The following is a 20,119-nucleotide window of genomic DNA, read 5'->3' as shown; positions in this document are numbered from 1 at the left end:
AAGCAAAATGAATGAAATAATAATAATAACAATAATAAAAATTACATAATAATAACAATAATATTTACTTCTTTATTTTGTAATTATTAATAACAAGAAATTAAAAAAAAAGTAAAGAAAGAATGACAAAAAAAATAAACAAAAAATGAAAAAAATAATAAATGAAACACAAAATTAAGAAAAAGAACAATAAAATAATAAAAAAAATAAAATAAAACAAAAAAACAAAGAAACAACAAGAATGAACAGTATACCTAACAAAAAAATTAATGAAAAAATACGTTGTGTGTAACGTAATGTAATAAAAAATTTTATCCAGAATATCCTAAAAAAATTATTTTAACAATAAAATAATAATAACAATAATAATAATAATATTAATAATAATAAAATATAAAATAAAAAATTAAATTATTATATATTTTTTCAATTTTTTTGAAAACTTTAAAATTTATTTTTCATTTTACATTTTATTCAAAAAAATTAATTTTTTTTTTTTTGTGATTGAAAGACTAGATTTCGAAATTAAAATTTACTGTATTAAAATAGAGAAAATAATTTATACAAAAAATATTTTTTATATGTAAAAATTATTAAAAAAAATCATTAAAATATTATTTTTTCAGTATAAAAATTATAAATAAAAAAGAAAAACTGTTTTTTATGAAATATTATAATTTTCATTCAAAAGTTTATTTTTGATTCAAAAATTATTTTCATAAAATACAATTATTATTTATTTCAAAGAATTATTATTATCTTTTATTGAAAAATTATTTTCAAAAATCATTGTAACATTATTTTTTTTTAGTAACGAAAGTTATTTAAAAAAAATCATTAAAAATATTTTTTTTTAGTATAAAAATTAATAATATAAAAAAAAATTTTCTATTAATTTAATTTTCATTCAAAACTTATTTTCGATTAAAAAATTTATCCATTAATTTCAATACCTATATACAATTATTATTTTTATAAAAAATTATTTTTTGATAAAAAAATTATTCTCTCTTTTTTATGGAAAAATTATTTTTTTTTTATTGAAAAACTTTTCTTTTTATTGAAAAATTATTTTTTTTATTGAAAAATTATTCCTTTTTTTCTATTTTATTAAAACAGTTATTTTCTAATTAAACATATCCAGTTATTTTTCAATCAAATAAAATTTATATTTCTCTCCTATTATAAAAATTTGATTGCATGTTTAAAAATAATTATTTGGTTTTAAAATTATATATGTATAGTATTTTTTAAAATAAAATAATCGTTTCTTATAAATGAACAAAAAGTAAATGAAAAAAAAAAAAATAAATAATAATAAAATGTGCAATTGAGGCAATAAGTATATTGCAATTTATCATTTCAGAGAGAAGTTGTCCTTTGCTGAACTATTTAAGGGACATCTTTCAAGTGGTCTCTTTCTCTCTTTTTAACAAGAGTTATTCTTGTTCTCTCAATTGAATCAAACTCGAATTTATATTTAACGTTCATGGATATTATTTTGCTTCCAATTATTCTCATTCATGTGTATCAATTCAAATAATCATATAATATACAACTCTAATATAGAGAATTTTATTTAAGCAATAATAATAAAAATTTAATGAAAAAAAAAAAATCAATTTCATATTGATATACTAAAATATGCTTTGACTTTTATTTTTAATTATTAAACATTTCGATTCTTCTATTTTCTTAGTTTAAAAATTTTTTTTCTATTAAATCCAATAAATATTTGTTTAATATTAATTAATTAAATAATTAAATTAATTTCAAAGAAAATAATGATAATAATATAATAATATATGTTAATAAATAATAACAATAATAATATAATAATAAATAATCAAGTAATAAAATATAAAACTAAATGAATTTCAAATTCAATTTATAACCTGACAGGAATTATTTTCACATAATTATTTAATTGAAAGGGAAATGAAATAGTTGAGATTTTCTATTAATTTTCAAAAATAGTAGTTTTAAAATAATTATACGCATCGGATATAAAAAATTATTTTCGACAGAAAAAGAAAAGTGCCGTTGAATATAATATAAATATATATATATAAGTTGAGAAAAACCGAAATAAGTGAACGCAAAAGAGTGGAAAGTATAAGTATATATATATATATATACATCTCACTCCTTTCTCGCGAAAGGTGTTTTTCTGGAAAATTAATATCCGCTCGCCGGACGTGAACCGTGAAAGGATCTCGAACTGAAACTGAAGAGATAGATAAATAGAAAGAAAATTATGATCATTTTTTTTCTTGGCTCTCAAAAAAAAGAAAAAAAAAAAAAAAAAAAAAATTATACGTACGCGTGAAAGGCAAACTGCTTGAATTCAAAAGTATAGTTCAAGTCTCAAGAATTGGTCACGCTTGAAACCTCTCCTTATGAACCTTTAAAACAACACAACCTACTTCATGCCCCCATAATTCGTATCACGTTTAAAATGTAGAATCACCGCACTTCCTTTTTATTTCACCGCAAAGAGAGTGACTGTGTGTCACTGACGCGTTATATATTATTATTATTATTGTGATCTTTCTTTGTTCCTTATAACAAAAAAAACAGTTTTATTTCATTTGATGAATTTCAATTGCGAAAAAACTTTCATTAAAAAAAATATTTTTTTACATTTATATGAGGAATAATTATTTTATTTTGGATATTTAAGTTGCATACAGTACAAATGCGCATGTTTTAATTGTATATTATGCTATTGCGCATGTCTAAATTTTGTAAATTATACTACTGCACATCTCTAAATTGTATCTTATTGTTTTGCGTAGGTCCAAAATGCATAGAATACTATTGCGCATGTTGGAATACGAAACTTTATTCTTTTGCGCATGTTTTAATTGTATATTATGCTTTTGCGCAGGTCCAAAATGTATAGAATACTGTTGCGCATGTTTAAAATTTCATACTACACTACTGCGCATATGTAAATTACTTATTATGCTTTTGCGCAGGTCCAAAATGCATAGAATACTATTGCGCATGTTGGAATACGAAACTGTATTCTTTTGCGCATGTTTTAATTGAATATTATGCTTTTGCGCAGGTCCAAAATGCATAGAATACTATTGCGCATGTTGGAATTCAATGTTTTATTCTCTTGCGCATGTTTTAATTGAATATTATGCTTTTGCGCAGGTCCAAAATGCATAGAATACTATTGCGCATGTTGGAATTCAATGTTTTATTCTCTTGCGCATGTTTTAATTGAATATTATGCTTTTGCGCAGGTCCAAAATGCATAGAATACTATTGCGCATGTTGGAATTCAATGTTTTATTCTCTTGCGCATGTTTTAATTGAATATTATGCTTTTGCGCAGGTCCAAAATGTATAGAATACTATTGCGCATGTTGGAATTCAATGTTTTATTCTCTTGCGCATGTTTTAATTGAATATTATGCTTTTGCGCAGGTTCAAAATGTATAGAATACTATTGCGCATGTTTAAAATTTCATACTACACTACTGCGCATATGTAAATTACTTATTATGCTTTTGCGCATATTTGAATACAATGTTTTATTCTCTTGCGCATGTTATAATTGCATATTATACATTTGCGCATCTCTAAATTGTATTTTATTCTTTCGCGCATATTGAAAATGCATAGAATACTTTTGCGCATGTTTAAATTTCATGCTACACTATTGCACATCTCTAAATTGTATCTTATTGTTTTGCGTATAGGTCCAAAATGTATAGAATATTGTTGCGCATGTTTAAAATTTCATACTACACTACTGCGCATATATAAATTACTTATTATGCTTTTGCGCAGGTCCAAAATGCATAGAATACTTTTGCACATGTTGGAATTCAATGTTTTATTCTCTTGCGCATGTTATAATTGCAGATTTTATTTTTGCGCATCTCTAAATTGTATTTTATTCTTTCGCGCATGTTGAAAATGCATAGAATACTTTTGCGCATGTTTAAATTTCATGCTACACTACTGCACATCTCTAAATTGTATTTCATTCTTTTGCGCAGGACCAAAATGCATATATATATACTACATTTGCGCATATTGGAATTCCATGTTTTATACTGTTGCGCATGTTATAATTGCATATTATACTCCTGCGCATGTTTAAATTGCATATTATGTTATTGCGCAGCTTCACTGATTACGAATTTGAGGTCAATTTTCAAAAATTAAAAATGGCGGATGCAATATGGCGGACAATTTTTCAAAAAATTTATCAGATTCATTTGAAATTCGTTACTCGGGGGTTTTTGAGGTCGCTCATTACTATTTTGAGGTCGGTTTTCAAAATTTCAAAATGGCGGATCCAATATGGCCGATAAATTTTTAAAAATTTTATCGGATTCACTGGAAATTCATTACTCGGGGGTTTTTGGGGTAGCTGATTACGAATTTGAGGTCAATTTTCAGAAATTCAAAATGGCGGATCCAATATGGCGGACAAATTTTTTAAAAATTTTATCGAATTTAATTGAAACTCGTTACTCGGGGGTTTTTGGGGTCGCTGATTACGAATTTAAGGTCAATTTTCAAAAATTCAAAAATGGCGGATCCAATATGGCCGATAAATTTTTTAAAATTTTATCGGATTCACTGGAAATTCGTTACTTGGGGGTTTTTGGGGTCGCTGATTACGAATTTGAGGTCAGTTTTCAAAAATTCAAAATGGCGGATCCAATATGGCGGACAATTTTTTAAAAATTTTATCGGATTTACTTGAAACTCGTTACTTGAGGGTTTTTGGAGTCTCTGATTACGAATTTGAGGTATTGACATAATTTTTTTTTATTTTATAAATTTTAGCTATTTTAGAAATATTAATTGTTGGTTAAATGATTTTTTCATTATCGCACCCGCACAAAAAAAAAGGAAACAAAAAGCAAAAATATAATATCTTAGTAAAATATATTTACAGTTTGTAATTCTAGTGGTATTGTTAGTGACATCATATATATATATTATATATTAAAGACGTCATCAGCTTTAATAGAAAAAAGAAATTTAAAACCTCTGAAACTGAATAGTGTTTTTACGTTCAGATGACTTTCCTGAAATTGAAGACGGTAAATACAATTAAGATAATGATGTGACAGTATATATAGACTCTCCATCGCTGCAAGTAGACATGGAATAACGAGAGAGAGACAATTTTTTTTTTTTTACATAACTATTATTAGTGAGAAGCTGTTTCTGATTATTATTGTCTGGATACCGCATTCCCGGAAATATAATAAATTAAATTACTTATTTTATTACGGAATCATTCATAATAACTCTCGTAATACTTTAAAGAAAGAAGAAAAAGAAATTCCAGTTTCATCTAAAAATTTCTAAAACTATTTCTAATCTACAGATTTATATATATATATATGTTTGTAATTTAATTTCCAATTTACTTTTTAAACGATTTTCAAACATTTGCAAAACAATATCTAAACCAAATAATTATGGAACTATTTCAGTTATATTAGAAAAGAAGAAGAAAATGCAGAGTTAATAATATAAAAGATAAAACAGTTACGAATTTTTGAAATAGTTTTAAGAAGAAAAAGTGAAAATTTAAATTTGTTGAAAAAAAATATAATTTGAATTTAAGATGTTTTTTTTTTATATTTCTTCGGTTTGAGTATATTTTGGAATCTTAATTAAATACACAGCGAAGGAGGATGCTAACGTTATACATACAGTGTTTAAGCTATCTCGGAAGTAACTGTACAATCTTTTTTACTTATCGTCTGTAAGCAACAAGGACGCGAAAAAATTTATCCTCACCAAAAAAAAAAAACGCATTCTCTCTTTGCGAATAAATTAAATATTAATAATACAATTAATTTTCACTTATCCTGGATTATTAAATACAAATTTAAAGTTGGAGTTCCAAAATCGTTGAAATTTCAATAAAAAAAAATTCGAAAACATCGAATTTTCATTTAACCCAATAATTTGATTAAATTATTTTCAAATATATTTAAAAAATTTGATCATATTTTTAATTTACCGTCAACCGGGGCTATTCTACTCACCCCAGGGGGCTATTATACTCAGCACCAGTTTTTAATTAAACACGTTATGCACTAACTTTTTATTGCGTATTTTAAGAGAAAAAAGTGTGAAAAACTAAAAAAATCAATATTCTCTGGGTAATTATACTCACTTCTTTAAATTAATTATTTTTTGAAATATTTTTTTGTAGAAGCTAAATAAGTTTATAGTGTATTTTTTGTATAATATTTTTTTTAACTATCTGCAGAAAAGATTTCATATAGCTAAAAATTTATTAAAAAAATGTTAAGAATATTTTAGAAATAAACAAACTTTGCTGAGTATAATAGCCCCAACTCACAGTTCGGGCTATTATACTCACCACTTCAAATTTCTATAAATCTGGTAAAAAAAATTTTTTTTTATCGCCTAACTTAAAAATACCTTCAAACAGATGTCCAAAACATAAAACACAAGAGTTGAAATTTGTTTTTATTTAAATTCTGAATTTTTGTGAAGCACTCAGTAATTTAGCGTTTTTTTGAGTATAATAGCCCCTGTTTAGGGTAATTAAATTTTTTTTGAACTATATATGTAAAAATTTAACCAAATTTTAATTTATTTTCAATTTAACAAATTGAATTTTTGTAAATTTACAAAAATTGTACCCTTTAATAATTAAATTTTTTTCGAAACTAGGAGAGTGCAGTCATGAATGAACCGTCGTCCTCATGAGTGGACAACCTTGTGATTCTTGATAAGAGAAAAGTCGATGCATTTAATAAAAAAATTACAGTTTAAAAAAAAAACTATTTTTATTTCAATTTTATAAAACTAATATTTAAATCGAATTTTATTCCTAAAAATGATTTTATCTTTTGTATTTACTGTTTTGCTACTGCGATGATATATAGCTCACGGTGAACGCCTTGGCTCTCTGTGATCATCGCGGAATTTAATGACTATATGGTTTCCCTCCTCCAAGGCGAAAGTCTACTAAGCAAATACGGGCACCTCTAAGTTTGTTGCGCGGTCGCACTTGGAAATTGAATTGAATTAAAAATGAAAAAATATTTTTCTAAAAAAAAAATCGAGTTTTAAATTTAAAAAAAAAGACAATTTAATTAAAACAAAAATTCAAAAAAAATTCATTTATAATTTTTTTTTGATGCTTTAACAAACTTTTTAAATTAACATTGAAGTTTTGTCATTTACTGATTGTAATTTGACCTTATATCGAATAACCGCGTCTATAGAGTGGCGCCAATATCCGGAGATTAAATTATTATTATTAATAATTCATTAATCGTGTCGATAAAAATATAAATATACATTGAACATTTAATATTGTGCAAGTTTTGTGATTTAAAAAATTCTTTTTGATGAGAAATTTTTTTTTTAGCATTTCAATAAGTGACTAAAATTTTTTTAAAGTAAAATATTAGACGAATGTAGTGGAACGTCCTCATGAGTGGACCATATTTAATTTTAATGAATTTTAAGAAGTTTTAGGATGATTTTTCCAGGGTGGTCCACTGATGACTACCAAAAAAAAAATAGTCGGAAAAAAAACTTTTTTAAAAAAAAAGTTTAGAAAATTTTTCTACACTGTAAAAAATCTTCACCTGAAACAGAAATAAGTTTCACTGGAACAGCGATATGTTTCACTAAAACAGCGAAAGTTTTCGCTAATCTAGAGAAATATATCGCTGTTCCAGATAAAGATTTTTTTTCGTGTATGACAGTAAAAAAAAATTCCAAATACATGTAACTTGTAGTTTTCTTCACTACCTATCCAATGGTGTAGTGAAGTTAGCTAATTATTTACATTAAAAAAAAGTTATACACGTAAAACAAAACGTGGTCCACTGATCACATCATTCCTCTATTTATAAAAAAGTGACCCATTGTTGCCCACTCTACCCTTAAATTTAAGGTGCAAAGATCATTTTACACTATAATATATATATATATATATATATATAATTATATTCTATATAAACAGAAAAAAAATTGTTATTCGAGGAAAGATTTAAAGTCAACAATATAGAGAGAAAGTGCGACGAGTCATTTTCTAATTGACCGCATCCGTTATAGAAAAATGTTGGCACTCTTAGCCACTGTTAAATAAGCCTTTGTTTCATACTGTCGATTAACTTCCATTCTACTTTCCATCGCGTCGACTTATCAAGTACTAATGTATACAGTTATTTAAATAGACTTTTTTTCTCATAAAAAAAAAAAAAATTTTTAAAACTGATTTAAATACGACTTTTTTTCCCATTAAAAAAGAAAAAAAGAAAAAAAATTTCTCTTCTTTTAGTCATTATTATCATCATTATCATCATCATCATGATAAAGCGATCAAGATTTGACCCACAAACTAGAGGAAAATATTGCTCCAGAATAATACTTACATTTAGAAAATTTTAAAAATCATTAAAAAAAAATAAAAATCTACTCGAAAAATGTTTTCATTCTCTAAAGAGAATTATTTTTGAAAAATTTCAATTTTTACCCCAGTGAACAGTTAAAGGAACAAAAAATTGTTTCGAAAAAAAATCGTTTTTTGTTTTTTGACAAAAGATATATATTTTGATACATATAGATTTTAGTAAAATTTCAATATTTAACTTTCAAATAAAACTTGAAATTTTTGTTTATTTTTCTAGTTTTTTATCGTAATCTAGTCTATCTGCAGAAAAGATTTCATATAGCTAAAAATTTATAAAAAAAAAAATGTTAAGAATATTTTAGAAATAAACAAACTTTGCTGAGTATAATAGCCCCAGTCGCGGTTGGGGCTATTATACTCACAACTTTAAGTTTCTGTAAATTTGGTTAAAAAAAAATTTTTGTCGTCTAACTTACAGAATACCTTCAGATGGATGTCGACAATATAAAACACAAGAGTTGAATTTTTTTTTTAATTTCAATTCTGAATTTTGGTGAAACACTCAGTAAATTAGCGTTTTTTGGGTATAATAGCCCCTGTTAACGGTAATTAAATTTTTTTGAAGTATATATGTAAAAATTTAACCAAATTTTAATTTATTTTCAATTTTACACGGGTTCACTAAAATTATATAATTAAGAAAATAAAATTTTTTTTTAACTAATAGAAAACTCCAAAGAAATACTTCCATTTACAAAAGCGTAAAAAATTATTAAAATAAAAATCTGCATGAAAATTTTTTTCATTCTCTAAAGAGAATTATTTAGCAAAAATTTCAATTTTTGCGCTAGTGAAAAGTTATAAGGAACGAAAAATTGTTTCGAAAAAAAAATCTTTTTTTCTTTTTTACAAAAGAAATCTTTTTTTTTTTTTTTATTTGTTTTTCAATCAAAACTGCACCTATAGGAAGATTAGTAACCTTCAAAAAGTCGACAATTGATCGTAAAGTTTGAATTACAAGTGTTACTAATTGACTGGCTATCAATTGGATTATATGACATGATGCAGGTGTGGTTATAATACTTTACCTTGAATATTATGCAACACATCGTTAAATTATTACATCCCATGATTAATGTCAATTCATTGCTATAAATATATATATATATATATATATAATAATAACAAATAATATTTTTTTTTCTAATTTTATTATACAATTGAAAATATAATATACTGTCTAGACAAGTAATATTGTGAGAATATTATTTTTTTTTGTGAGAATTTAAAAAATTTTAATTTAGTTATAAAACTTTACAAAAAAAAAACAAGATTCCATAAAGTTTCTAGAAAGTTTTAGAAACAAATTACAAAAGATTCCATAAAGTTTTTAGAAATTTTTTTGGAAAAATTCCTGAAGATTTTTATTAAGTTACTAAAAAGTTTTTTTTAAAAAAATTCCAAAAGATATAAATTTGTAAAAAAATTTTGAAAAATTCCAAAAGATTTGATAAAGTTTACGCAGAAAGTTTAAAAACAATATCATAAAGTTTTTTTTGAATGTTCTGGAAAGATTTAAAAATTCATAAAATTTTTAGAAAATTTTAGAAAAATTCCATAAAGTTTCTTGAATGTTTTAGAAAGATTCCATAAAGTTTCATTAAAAAAATTCTAAAAAATTTCATAAAGTTTACAGAAAATTTTAAAAAATGACATAAAATTTCTGGAAAGTTTTAGATAGATTTGCGAATATTGTATAAAGTTAAAAGAAACTTTTCAGAAGATTCCATATAAAATTTTAGAAAAATTCCAAACGATTTCACAAAGTTTCTAAAACATTTTAGAACGTTTCCAGAAGATTCCATAAAGTTTCCAAAAAAATTGTATAAAGATTCCAGAAAATTGTATATATTTCCAGTAAGTTCTAGAAAGATTCTAAAATATTTCATAAAGTTTCCATGAAGGTTCAATAAAACTAAAAGATTCCATAAAGTTACAGAAAGACTCCCGAATGTTCTATAAAGTATTTTACTATTTTGAAAGTTACAATACAAATTTTTAATGAAGAATACAGTTGACAGTGTCAGGGATTTCATATATAAAAAATATATTTTATACAAAAGCATTCCAATAAATAAATTTTACAAAAAAAAAATTATACATTCATCTTACTCAATTCTTGAAACTTATGCAAAGAAAAAACGACTTTAATGACACTTCCTTTCTCGCGAGAGACATTAACAACGAGCTTCGCCGAGAAATAATCCAAGTCACATATGGTATTCTATTCTTCCCGTCATTGTTACAGAGTATTATTATTATCATTATTATTTTGTTGCTTGCACGTAAACCAAATTCATGGTTTCTAACTTGATTCGGTAACGTATATAACACATACTTAATCACGTAACATTACCGGAAGCGTTTCACTGCAAAACCATTGCCAGTCATCCATAAAAGAATTATTTTTTTTCCTTATAAATATAAAGCGCGCCTTTCATTCAGCGATTCTCTCGTCACATACATGCTAATAATTATTATAATGCAAATTATTGTTCTCTATAAATTATATACATATTGTATGAAATATAATAAAAGAAATATCACACTCTTTCATTTTTATTGAATACAATATTATTTAAATTTATCTGAGTGAACTAAAATGGAAAATTACTATATTAGAAATAAATGTTAAAGTGAACTAAAATTTTATGTTAATTCCTTGGTATTATTTGTGCAGTCATTGTATTTATTGTTCTCGTGGTTCGCATTCCTACGCGTTTATGCGTATAATACTTATATTGCCATACGAAAATAAACGGGTAACTGAACATGATTCGTGAGAATATGATCGAAACGATAAGAAAGAGAATTTTCATGTGCTCGCACTGAAATTCACACACGCGCATCTGAACGGTACTTTCAATCATTTTAATTTTTTTAACACTTTTTTAGAACACAAATAATTTATTTTTTCGATTCGTTTTTTTGATAAATTGATATTTATTTTCTTGAATTTTACGTAAATAATAATTCATAGAAACAATAGTGAACGAACAGTTGAAAATTTTGCCATATAGAATTTTTTTCAAAAATGTACCAAAACTGGTTTATGTCGGTCAATTGGAACAACGACATTAGACAAGTTGTGAATTATAATATAAAATAGTTTACAAAAATTAAAACCACCTCCGATATGGAAAAAAGTAACAATTTATTTATTTCAAAAACCTTCAGCGGCAAATAACAACAACAGAAAATATTTCTTTCAATAATTGACGGACCTCCCCTTCCTGGGTAAGGCAAACCAAAAATCGAATACTAAAACCTTCCTGATCTCCAGCTTTAGGAGCATATCTTACAAAATTTACTGAACCTCTTCTTCTTAGGTATACCAATTCGCGGATTTCAAGTGTGACTTTTCGATTTACTTTAACAAAGCTTCCAACCGCTTTGGAGACTTTTGTAGTGAGAACCTGGAGTCGTCTTCGATTTTAATCAGGTCTTCTTTTTTGTATGTCTTGCTCCCACAACTCTCTTTTTGCTTCTAATTTCTCCAGCTTAATGTAAATCTCCTTAACGTCCTAGGGCCGTCACCTTCCTGCTCCCTGGCTTTAGAAGCCAACAACTGTTAATTCCTTTCTTTCTGGATAAGGTAATCCAAGTCGCGAATCTCAAGTGTGACCTGTTGATCCACGGTCTGCACCTTCCCCATGATTTTAACTGCTTTGGTGACTTCAGCGGTGAATGCTTCCTTATTGGAGTTTCCTCCGATTTTGATCAGGAGATCTCCCTTTCTTGTAGGCCTTGTCTACTCAACTGCTTTAGTAACCTAAGCAGTGAATGCCTCCTGATTGGAGTCTCCTTCGTTTTTGATCCTTCGAAGTTTGCTTAGTACATCGACATACGTTGTTTCTGTTGCGACTCGGATCACCATTGTAGAACCACTTGGGCTGTGTGGACATCGGTGGACGAATAATCCCAGCCTTGCTCTCTGCGTGTCGTAAAAGGCGAGTAATAAGCAGGAAGGAGCAGTCAGGTTCGAGGCCTAGATAGAATCCTCAAACTGGTACTCGTACCTGAGTCTTAGTTCTTCTATGGAATGTAATCCTGAGGCCGACCTGGGGAAGCTTTCATTGCTTGAGCAAGGAAAGACTCCTGCCTGGTCATTTGGTGTTGGACTTGTGGTGGCAGTGGTTAAAAGCTCTCATAGCCTAGAGCAAGATAATGGAGAAGAAACTGATCAGACTTCTTTGACACTGTCGACGTGTTAGTTGCGGTATAACAACTCAGACAAGAACCTGCATAGTTCCTAGGGCGCGGAAAAAACCCACCCTAAGTCGAGGGTCCGTAGTGTTCTATCTAAACTTAAAAGAAGACCTGTTGAAATTAAATTCTGTAATAGATTTTCAGGTCTCCAGATCCAAGAAGAATCAGTACTTTAGTACGATAACTGTTGAACGAATGTTTGAATGACGTTATACAGTGAGAATCACGAATCAATTTGCGAATTACTTCCGCTTTGTCTACAGCGCCACTAAGGTTGCTATCTCCATTATCTGCTAGGGTGTGTTTTGTCTTCGCCTCACGGATAAGATCCTGAAGAGTCTTAAGTCCGTCCTTAATACTCATGTTGACATTCTTCTAGACTTCGCAAGACTTTACCATCGTGGCGATTTCCTCTTCGATTCTCTGAAGACGCTCAGCTTCCTTCTGCCTATAACTTCGCGCGTTCTTCTTCGATTGTCTCATTGTCTAGGTCTGACGGAATCAAACTTCTTCCGCTACTGACACTTGAAACGCTTGAAGCATTTCATTTTCTTCCAAGTCTTTCTTATTTCTAATTCTCCATTTTTCTGGTTTTACTCTACACCAGAAAATTCGATACACCTACCATCCGCATATATTAGAAAGCATGTTTCTATAACGATTATTATTATATTATTATTCCTTATAACGATTACCACGATATCGGTTACCGTAAAAATCTATTTCAATGATAAATCACGGACAGACACCAAAGTCTCCTAATTACCTACAGTTCCGGCTCTGGGCTACAAAACCCAAAACAGTTCCAACAGAATAAAAAATAAAAAATGATCCGCTGACAGGATTCCATTCTCTCATAAATATCGCCATATTCTTCACATTTTTTTTTCTCATAAAAAGATTCGTATTACAAAAAGATATGTATCAGTTAAAAAAATTAACTAAACAATCGTCATGATTAATAAATCTTTGAGACAAGAGTGTAGATTTTTTTCATCATCATCATCAATCTTCACATTAAATCACTCATTTGTTCCGCGTGCATATCGTTAACAGATGCATTTAGCGACGTTCGTATAATTTGTAGCTGTGTGGACTGTAAAAAGTGAGGTCAAGAGGAAACAGTAAATTATTATTCAGTGAGGAAAACACTCTTTAGGTAAATTAGACTTGTAATTGGGCAGATATCAAGATTGTTATATAGTCAAAAAGGAGGGAAATGTTTTTTTTTATCTACATAGGATATTGTTAAATAATTACCACAGTAAATTTAAACACTGAAACAGAGACTTTTCAAATAAATCGAAACACGTCATATATATAATTTATGAATTTTTCCATTGGTTCATTTATTAATAATAATTTTTATATATGTTAATTGGAAGTAGAAAAAATTTTTTTTTATGGATTTCAAGACAGAGAGATTTTTTTCTAGGGAATAAAACAATTATTAGATTCAAGATATGTAATTTTCGTTATGCGCAGAAGTGTTTTGCGCAATGTACATATGCGCAGAAGTGATGTACGCAATTTTCATATGCGCAGAAGTATTTTGCGCAATGTACATATGCGCAGAAGTGATGTACGCAATTCTCATATGCGCAGAAGTATTTTGCTCAATCTACATATGCGCAGAAGTGATTTACGCAGTCTACATCTGCGCAGAAGTGTTTTGCGCAATGTACATATGCGCAGAAGTAATTTACGTAGTCTACATCTGCGCAGAAGTGTTTTGCGCAATGTACATATGCGCAGAAGTGATTTAAGCAACCTACATATGCGCAGAAGTGATTTAAGCAATCTACATATGCGCAGAAGTGTTTTGCGCTATTATCGCATGCAAAAAAATAGGGTTTCGTAGAAATATGGTAAATTCATAGTAATATTTTATCAATTATGAGAAAACAAATTTATTTATAATTTTAAATAAATTTGAATTTTATAAAATTGTTGATTTATTAAAATTATTTTTAAATTAATAAAATAATGGTAATCTTATACATTTGACTATATCGATAATTCAAAAAAAGAATTACAAGATCTGTGCCTCGCAAGGAATGTAAAAAAAACAGAGAGTTGCTTTGTATACTAACGCTTGGCATATGATGTATATTCACATGAGTTTAACACGCATGACAATCGTGTTTTATATGTTAGTGCGCTATTGACGTTTATCTCCTTTCTCACGGCGGTTTTCTTCTTCTCACACATTTGAAATAAGAATTCTTCTCATTAGAAAAAAAAATTTCCTTTTAATTTTCCATTATTATATTCTCTTCTCATATTCATATTTTATGTGACTCACATAATTATAAATTATGAAAATTTTTATTCCTTTTAATTAATCTATTGTTATTTTTTTTCCTACAGGGAAATAAATTTTTTTGTTTAAACATTTTTAAAATTTTTTTTAAAAAAATAATCATTTTTTTGTGATTTTATCTTATTAGAATTTTTATGATGTAATTTGAGGATGTTTTGGAAAATTTTGGTTTTTCTTCACTTTTTTTTTGTAATTACATTTGTAGACACGAAACTATTGTTTTTCATTGCTATATGTGATTTTTTTTTCTTTGCATCTTTGCATCATCCTGTTATCGATATCGTCACGGATGCCGGTCGTTACGTGCCTTTTATGCAATTAAACTTCCAAGAAAGCACAACTCGCGCCTTCTTTCTTCACGTGTCGACAGCAGCACGCAGTAGGCAAAATCACAAAGATCATAAAATATATATTTATGAATATTATTAAATATTTTATTTCAATTTATGTTTTTGTTTTTAAATCGTATATGTTTGATAAGAGTAATACACTACGCAATATTTTTATTTTTTTAATTTAACGAGTAAATTGATTTTGTAAATGTTTCAAAATTATTCAAACATTGATAATTATTTTCCTCATTAAATAGTTTATAATTTTGAAATTTTTTTTATTGCAAAATTTCCATACAATTTTTATTATTTTAATTTTATTTATTTATATAATTTTATCTTGTAAAAAAAAATTTCTGAAAAAGATTTCTAGTTATGTAATTTTTTTCGAATTATTTGAGATTTTATAAATTTTTTTTTTTTGTGTTATTACAAAACAAAAATTCTTTCCGCTGATGTCAATAATGCAACTTATAAAGTTACATGTGTACTAAACAGGAACTAGAAAATTGCTTCTATTTAGAAAGAAAGTTTGTGGTAAATGAAATTGAATTTCCCGCTCGAAGAATTATTCTCTGCAAGTCGAAAGTATTTTGTGCACGTAAATCTTCAGCTTATATGTGAGGTTATAAAATATTCACAATGCATTCTTCTTTTTTTTCATTTTATACTTTAATTTTAACTACATATAGAAATTTAATTAATTGTTTAAATAAATTTAATATACACTTAATATTTTTTATATTTTATTTTTATTGAAACTAATTTAATTAATTTTTTTAAATAAGTTTAAAATAATACATAAATCAATTTTTTAAATAATTTTTTAAATAAGTTTTTTTAAACAAATTTTTCAAAAATAAAATATTGTATCAAGAAATAAAAATAATAATTAGAAACTTTTAATGCTTATGTGTCGGTTTACATATAGAATAAGTCTTAAAGAATTTAGAGCATTTGCCTCGGCTTGCGTATAGCTATTAAATTAACACCTGTACGCGCCTCAGAAATGATTTCACTTAGAACAATGCAATTGATCATTAGGTATAATTTCCCACTAGAATAGATAACTTTATAAGTATATTTCTGTAGAATACGACGATTTAATTTTTTTTTTAGTTGAAATTTTTTATAAAATTACAATTTTTAATTTTAATTTTTATATTGAATTTAAAAAAAATTATAATTAGATTTAATAAACCAGAAACGTAAAAAAAACTCCAAAGAAAAAAGTAAAAGAAAAAGATTTTACTGCGCAGTTGCAAAACATTATGTTTCCATTGTGAAGTCACCTTTAATTCCGGGAATTCATCCCCTCCCTTTAACCGTTGCCGAAGCAGTCTTTGGTCATTTAAACGCGTACAAATTTCACACTTGTTTATCAAATTATTTGATTCAAATAAATAATTAATTATTAATATTATATTAATTATTAAATTTTTTTAATTATTAATATTATATTAATAGTTATATTAATTAATTATATGATTCATATAATTAATCATATTTCATATAAGATTTAATTTTAATTGTCTGGAATTTTTCTATTAGTTCAAAATTTATTTTTACTTCATTTACTGTAAATTTTATGCAAAAAATTTTTTTATCGCAATGAAACCTCTAATATAATTGATAATATAAAAAAAATTTTAATAAAGAATGAAAGAAAAAGATTTTACTTCGCAGTTGAGAAAAAATTATATTTCCGTTGTGATATCCCCTTTAATTCTAGGAACTCATCCCCTCCCTTTTACCGCTGCCGAACCAGTCTTTGGTCATTTAAAGGCAAACTAATTTCACACTTGTTTATCGAATTCTTTGATTAAAATAATTAATTATATTTCATATAAGTTTTAATTTTAATCTGAATTTTTTCTATCAGTTTAAAAATTTATTTTCAATTCGTTTACTGTAAATTTTGTTGTAAAAAAAAAATTATTCTTTTATTGCAATGAAGCCTCTAATATAATTGATAATATTTGCTGTGCATATATAATAAAAGCGTTAGCAACAAGAAAAGATTCATCTGAGATCCACTCGGAGGTCGTTTGCTGACACGTGACTGGGACCGTCGGGTACTCACAACACATATAATGCAATCGAGGCAACAGTACGATAAGTAAAGCGACCTCTTTGCCGTTTACGTGGGAGGAATAGGAAGTCGGGCATTAAACCTTAAACCTCTACCTTTCAACGCTCAAGTACTTATTTCAAATGGCACATCGTTCTTTGCAGTCTTATTATAAAAAAAAAAATTTTTTTTGCCTCCAGGGAATACAGAAATGTCAGGAAATTTTTTTTCCCTATTTAAAATTAAATATTTTATTAATTTTAACATAACCTAAATTGTTTTTTCAGTATAAATATTTCTTTAATCTTCATTCATCTAAATAATCTTCATCCAATAATGTAATTTTTCATAATTCAAATATTCGAAATGTTTGTTCGATTCTTAGAAATATAAAACAGTAAATTAAAAATAGATAATTTTTTTTTGAGGTTAGAAATATTTTTTTAATTCGACAGTGAATCTTTATTTATAATGCAATTAATTTATTTAAAAGGCGCCATATTTGAAATGAGAATTCTGTGTGTAAAATAAGAAAGGTGCCCAAACGCGGATAATGTCATATGGGATGATGAAACGCGAAAGGATTTAGCCTTCGTAACCAAGGCTGACAGCTTCAACTGTGTTAACAATCTGCTTTGAACATTCAGTTGCTTTTACGTGAATGCAACTTAATTCGCATGGTAGCGTTAGATAAACAAAAAGAAATTAAATTTTCATTAATTTTTGATTTATTAAAAAAAAGTTAGCAAAATTTTAAATTCAATTTATCTAACATAACCTAAAATTTAGTTTTTACTTTCATTGAACTCAAAGTGATACAAATAAACATTTGTTTCCATATATTTATTGTAATAGAAAAATTAAAAAAAAAATTAATCACTAAGTATTTATTTTTCTGTAAAAATATTTTATTATTTGTGTTTTTCCTTTCGGTATTTTTCTATAAAAATTTTTATTATTTATGTTTTTCCTTTCGGCATTTTTCTGTAAAAAATTTTATTATTTATGTTTTTCCTTTTGATTTTTAACTTCGAACGCTTCGGCGGCCGAACCAAGCGTTCCGCAGGGACGGCGCCAATCGAAATAGGGCCCTGGGCCTATAAATAAATATTATTCATCGTGTGACGATGCATTGGATTTGTCTCAACTACATTTTTTTCTAACTTTATTAAAATTGCTATTTAATATTAATATAAAAAATTCTTTTATTTAACTATTTATCATTGATGGTTCCATTTTAAGTGACTTTGCATATAATATACAGTTTATGTTCCATGAAGTCATATACACGCAGATGACGTGAGGCAATTTATACAATAATTGCCATATGTCGATTATGAAAACGGTGCAATTGTGATTATTATTATTATTTTTTTTTTCTTTCTTGACTTGAAGATAGAATAATATTAAGATAAAAATTTATGCAGTTAAGAAAGAAGTGGGTCGTGTAACGAATACCGCTCAATCTCTTGTCGCACGAATCACTCGTCTATATACTTCTTATAGTTGCACAAAATTGTTACGATTAATCGCAATCCGAGCGCATTGCTTACATTCTCACGTTGATTTCTCAACGCGAGCTAAGGAGCGTGACTGTCGCACGCCCCTGCGCATGTGCACTCTGCTCTTAAGCGCGTGTCTTTTTTTTTTCTCCTCCACTTGATATCAATAAATTATTGCGAGATTATTTCATTATTATTTTAATTTTATTAATTTTTTTTTTACAATTATTTTTTATAGTTTTAAAAAAAAATTTTCTTTGAACGAAATTATATTTTCTAACGGGGCCGAATTAGGTAAATTTTTTTAAAGCTTAAAGATAATAAAATTCTACACTACAAAAATGGGAGAAAAAATTTTTTTTTTTAAGAATTTAAAATTTATTACTTAATTTATTAATTGTTTATTACAATTTTTTAATTAATAAAAAATCAATAAATTTATAAATAATAAATTGTAAATAAATTAATAAAAAAAGTATATTTATTAAATAAATAACAATAAATATTTAATAAATTAAATTAATTATAACTTTTTAATTAATAAACAAATAATAAATTTAATACATATATAGGAATATATCAATCCTCCAAGTCCTCCATCCTCCATACTAAATAATAAATTTGTAACAATAAAAAATTAATAAACAATTTTGTTTGTTTTAGTTATTTTTAACAAAATTAATAGTTCTCTAATAGTTAATTCTCTATATTATTAAAGAAAAGTTTAAAATTTTTAAAAAAATTATATAAAAAATTATTTTTTAATATATATTTTTTAACATTTATTTTTTTATTATATTGTTTTAAATTAATTTTTAATTTAACTTTTGATTTTATTTTTGTTACAGATATAATTTAAGGTCGAATTTAAATCGAGACTGAAAACATGAGGAATTCCACTCTACTAAAATGGGCTAATTCAACTAATAATAAAAATGGATCAAACAAAAATGGAAGTAAGTAACTTTTGTTAAATAAAAAATTTATTTAAAATTAAAATATTTTTTATTTAATCTGACATAAACGATTTATGAAAGTAAGTTAAAATTACCTATTTTATTTAACCCTTTGCGGCACAGTGGTAACCCAGATTACCACCTATTTTATTTACAACTTTTCATACTGTATTTTAAGTTTTTTAAGCAATATTTATTAATTTCTTTTAAAGTGAATGAGAACATATTATTGAATGAAACGAAAATAAATGTAACAATATTTACGCAAAATTAT

At 26.3% G+C, this 20,119-nt stretch overlaps 1 protein-coding gene across 1 annotated transcript in view; it reads left to right on the top strand.

Annotated features, from left to right (window-relative positions):
• LOC127289040 (PTB domain-containing engulfment adapter protein 1-like) overlaps window positions 1-20,119 on the top strand; it is a 31,731-nt gene that overhangs the window by 1,827 nt on the left and 9,785 nt on the right. The window contains exon 2 of the mRNA XM_051316794.1: window positions 19,738-19,845. Coding sequence (XP_051172751.1) covers window positions 19,776-19,845 — 70 coding nt within the window. The 5' untranslated portion in view covers window positions 19,738-19,775. The remainder of the gene's footprint in view (window positions 1-19,737; window positions 19,846-20,119) is intronic.

The sequence above is a fragment of the Leptopilina boulardi genome, unplaced genomic scaffold (genome assembly GCF_019393585.1).
Source record: "Leptopilina boulardi isolate dan_hultmark-lab unplaced genomic scaffold, ZJU_Lbou_2.1 LbouV2_399, whole genome shotgun sequence".
In the NCBI taxonomy this organism is placed as follows: Eukaryota; Metazoa; Arthropoda; class Insecta; order Hymenoptera; family Figitidae; genus Leptopilina; species Leptopilina boulardi.
Note: the sequence above shows the minus strand (reverse complement) of the source record. Positions and strands in the feature narration are given on the sequence as shown.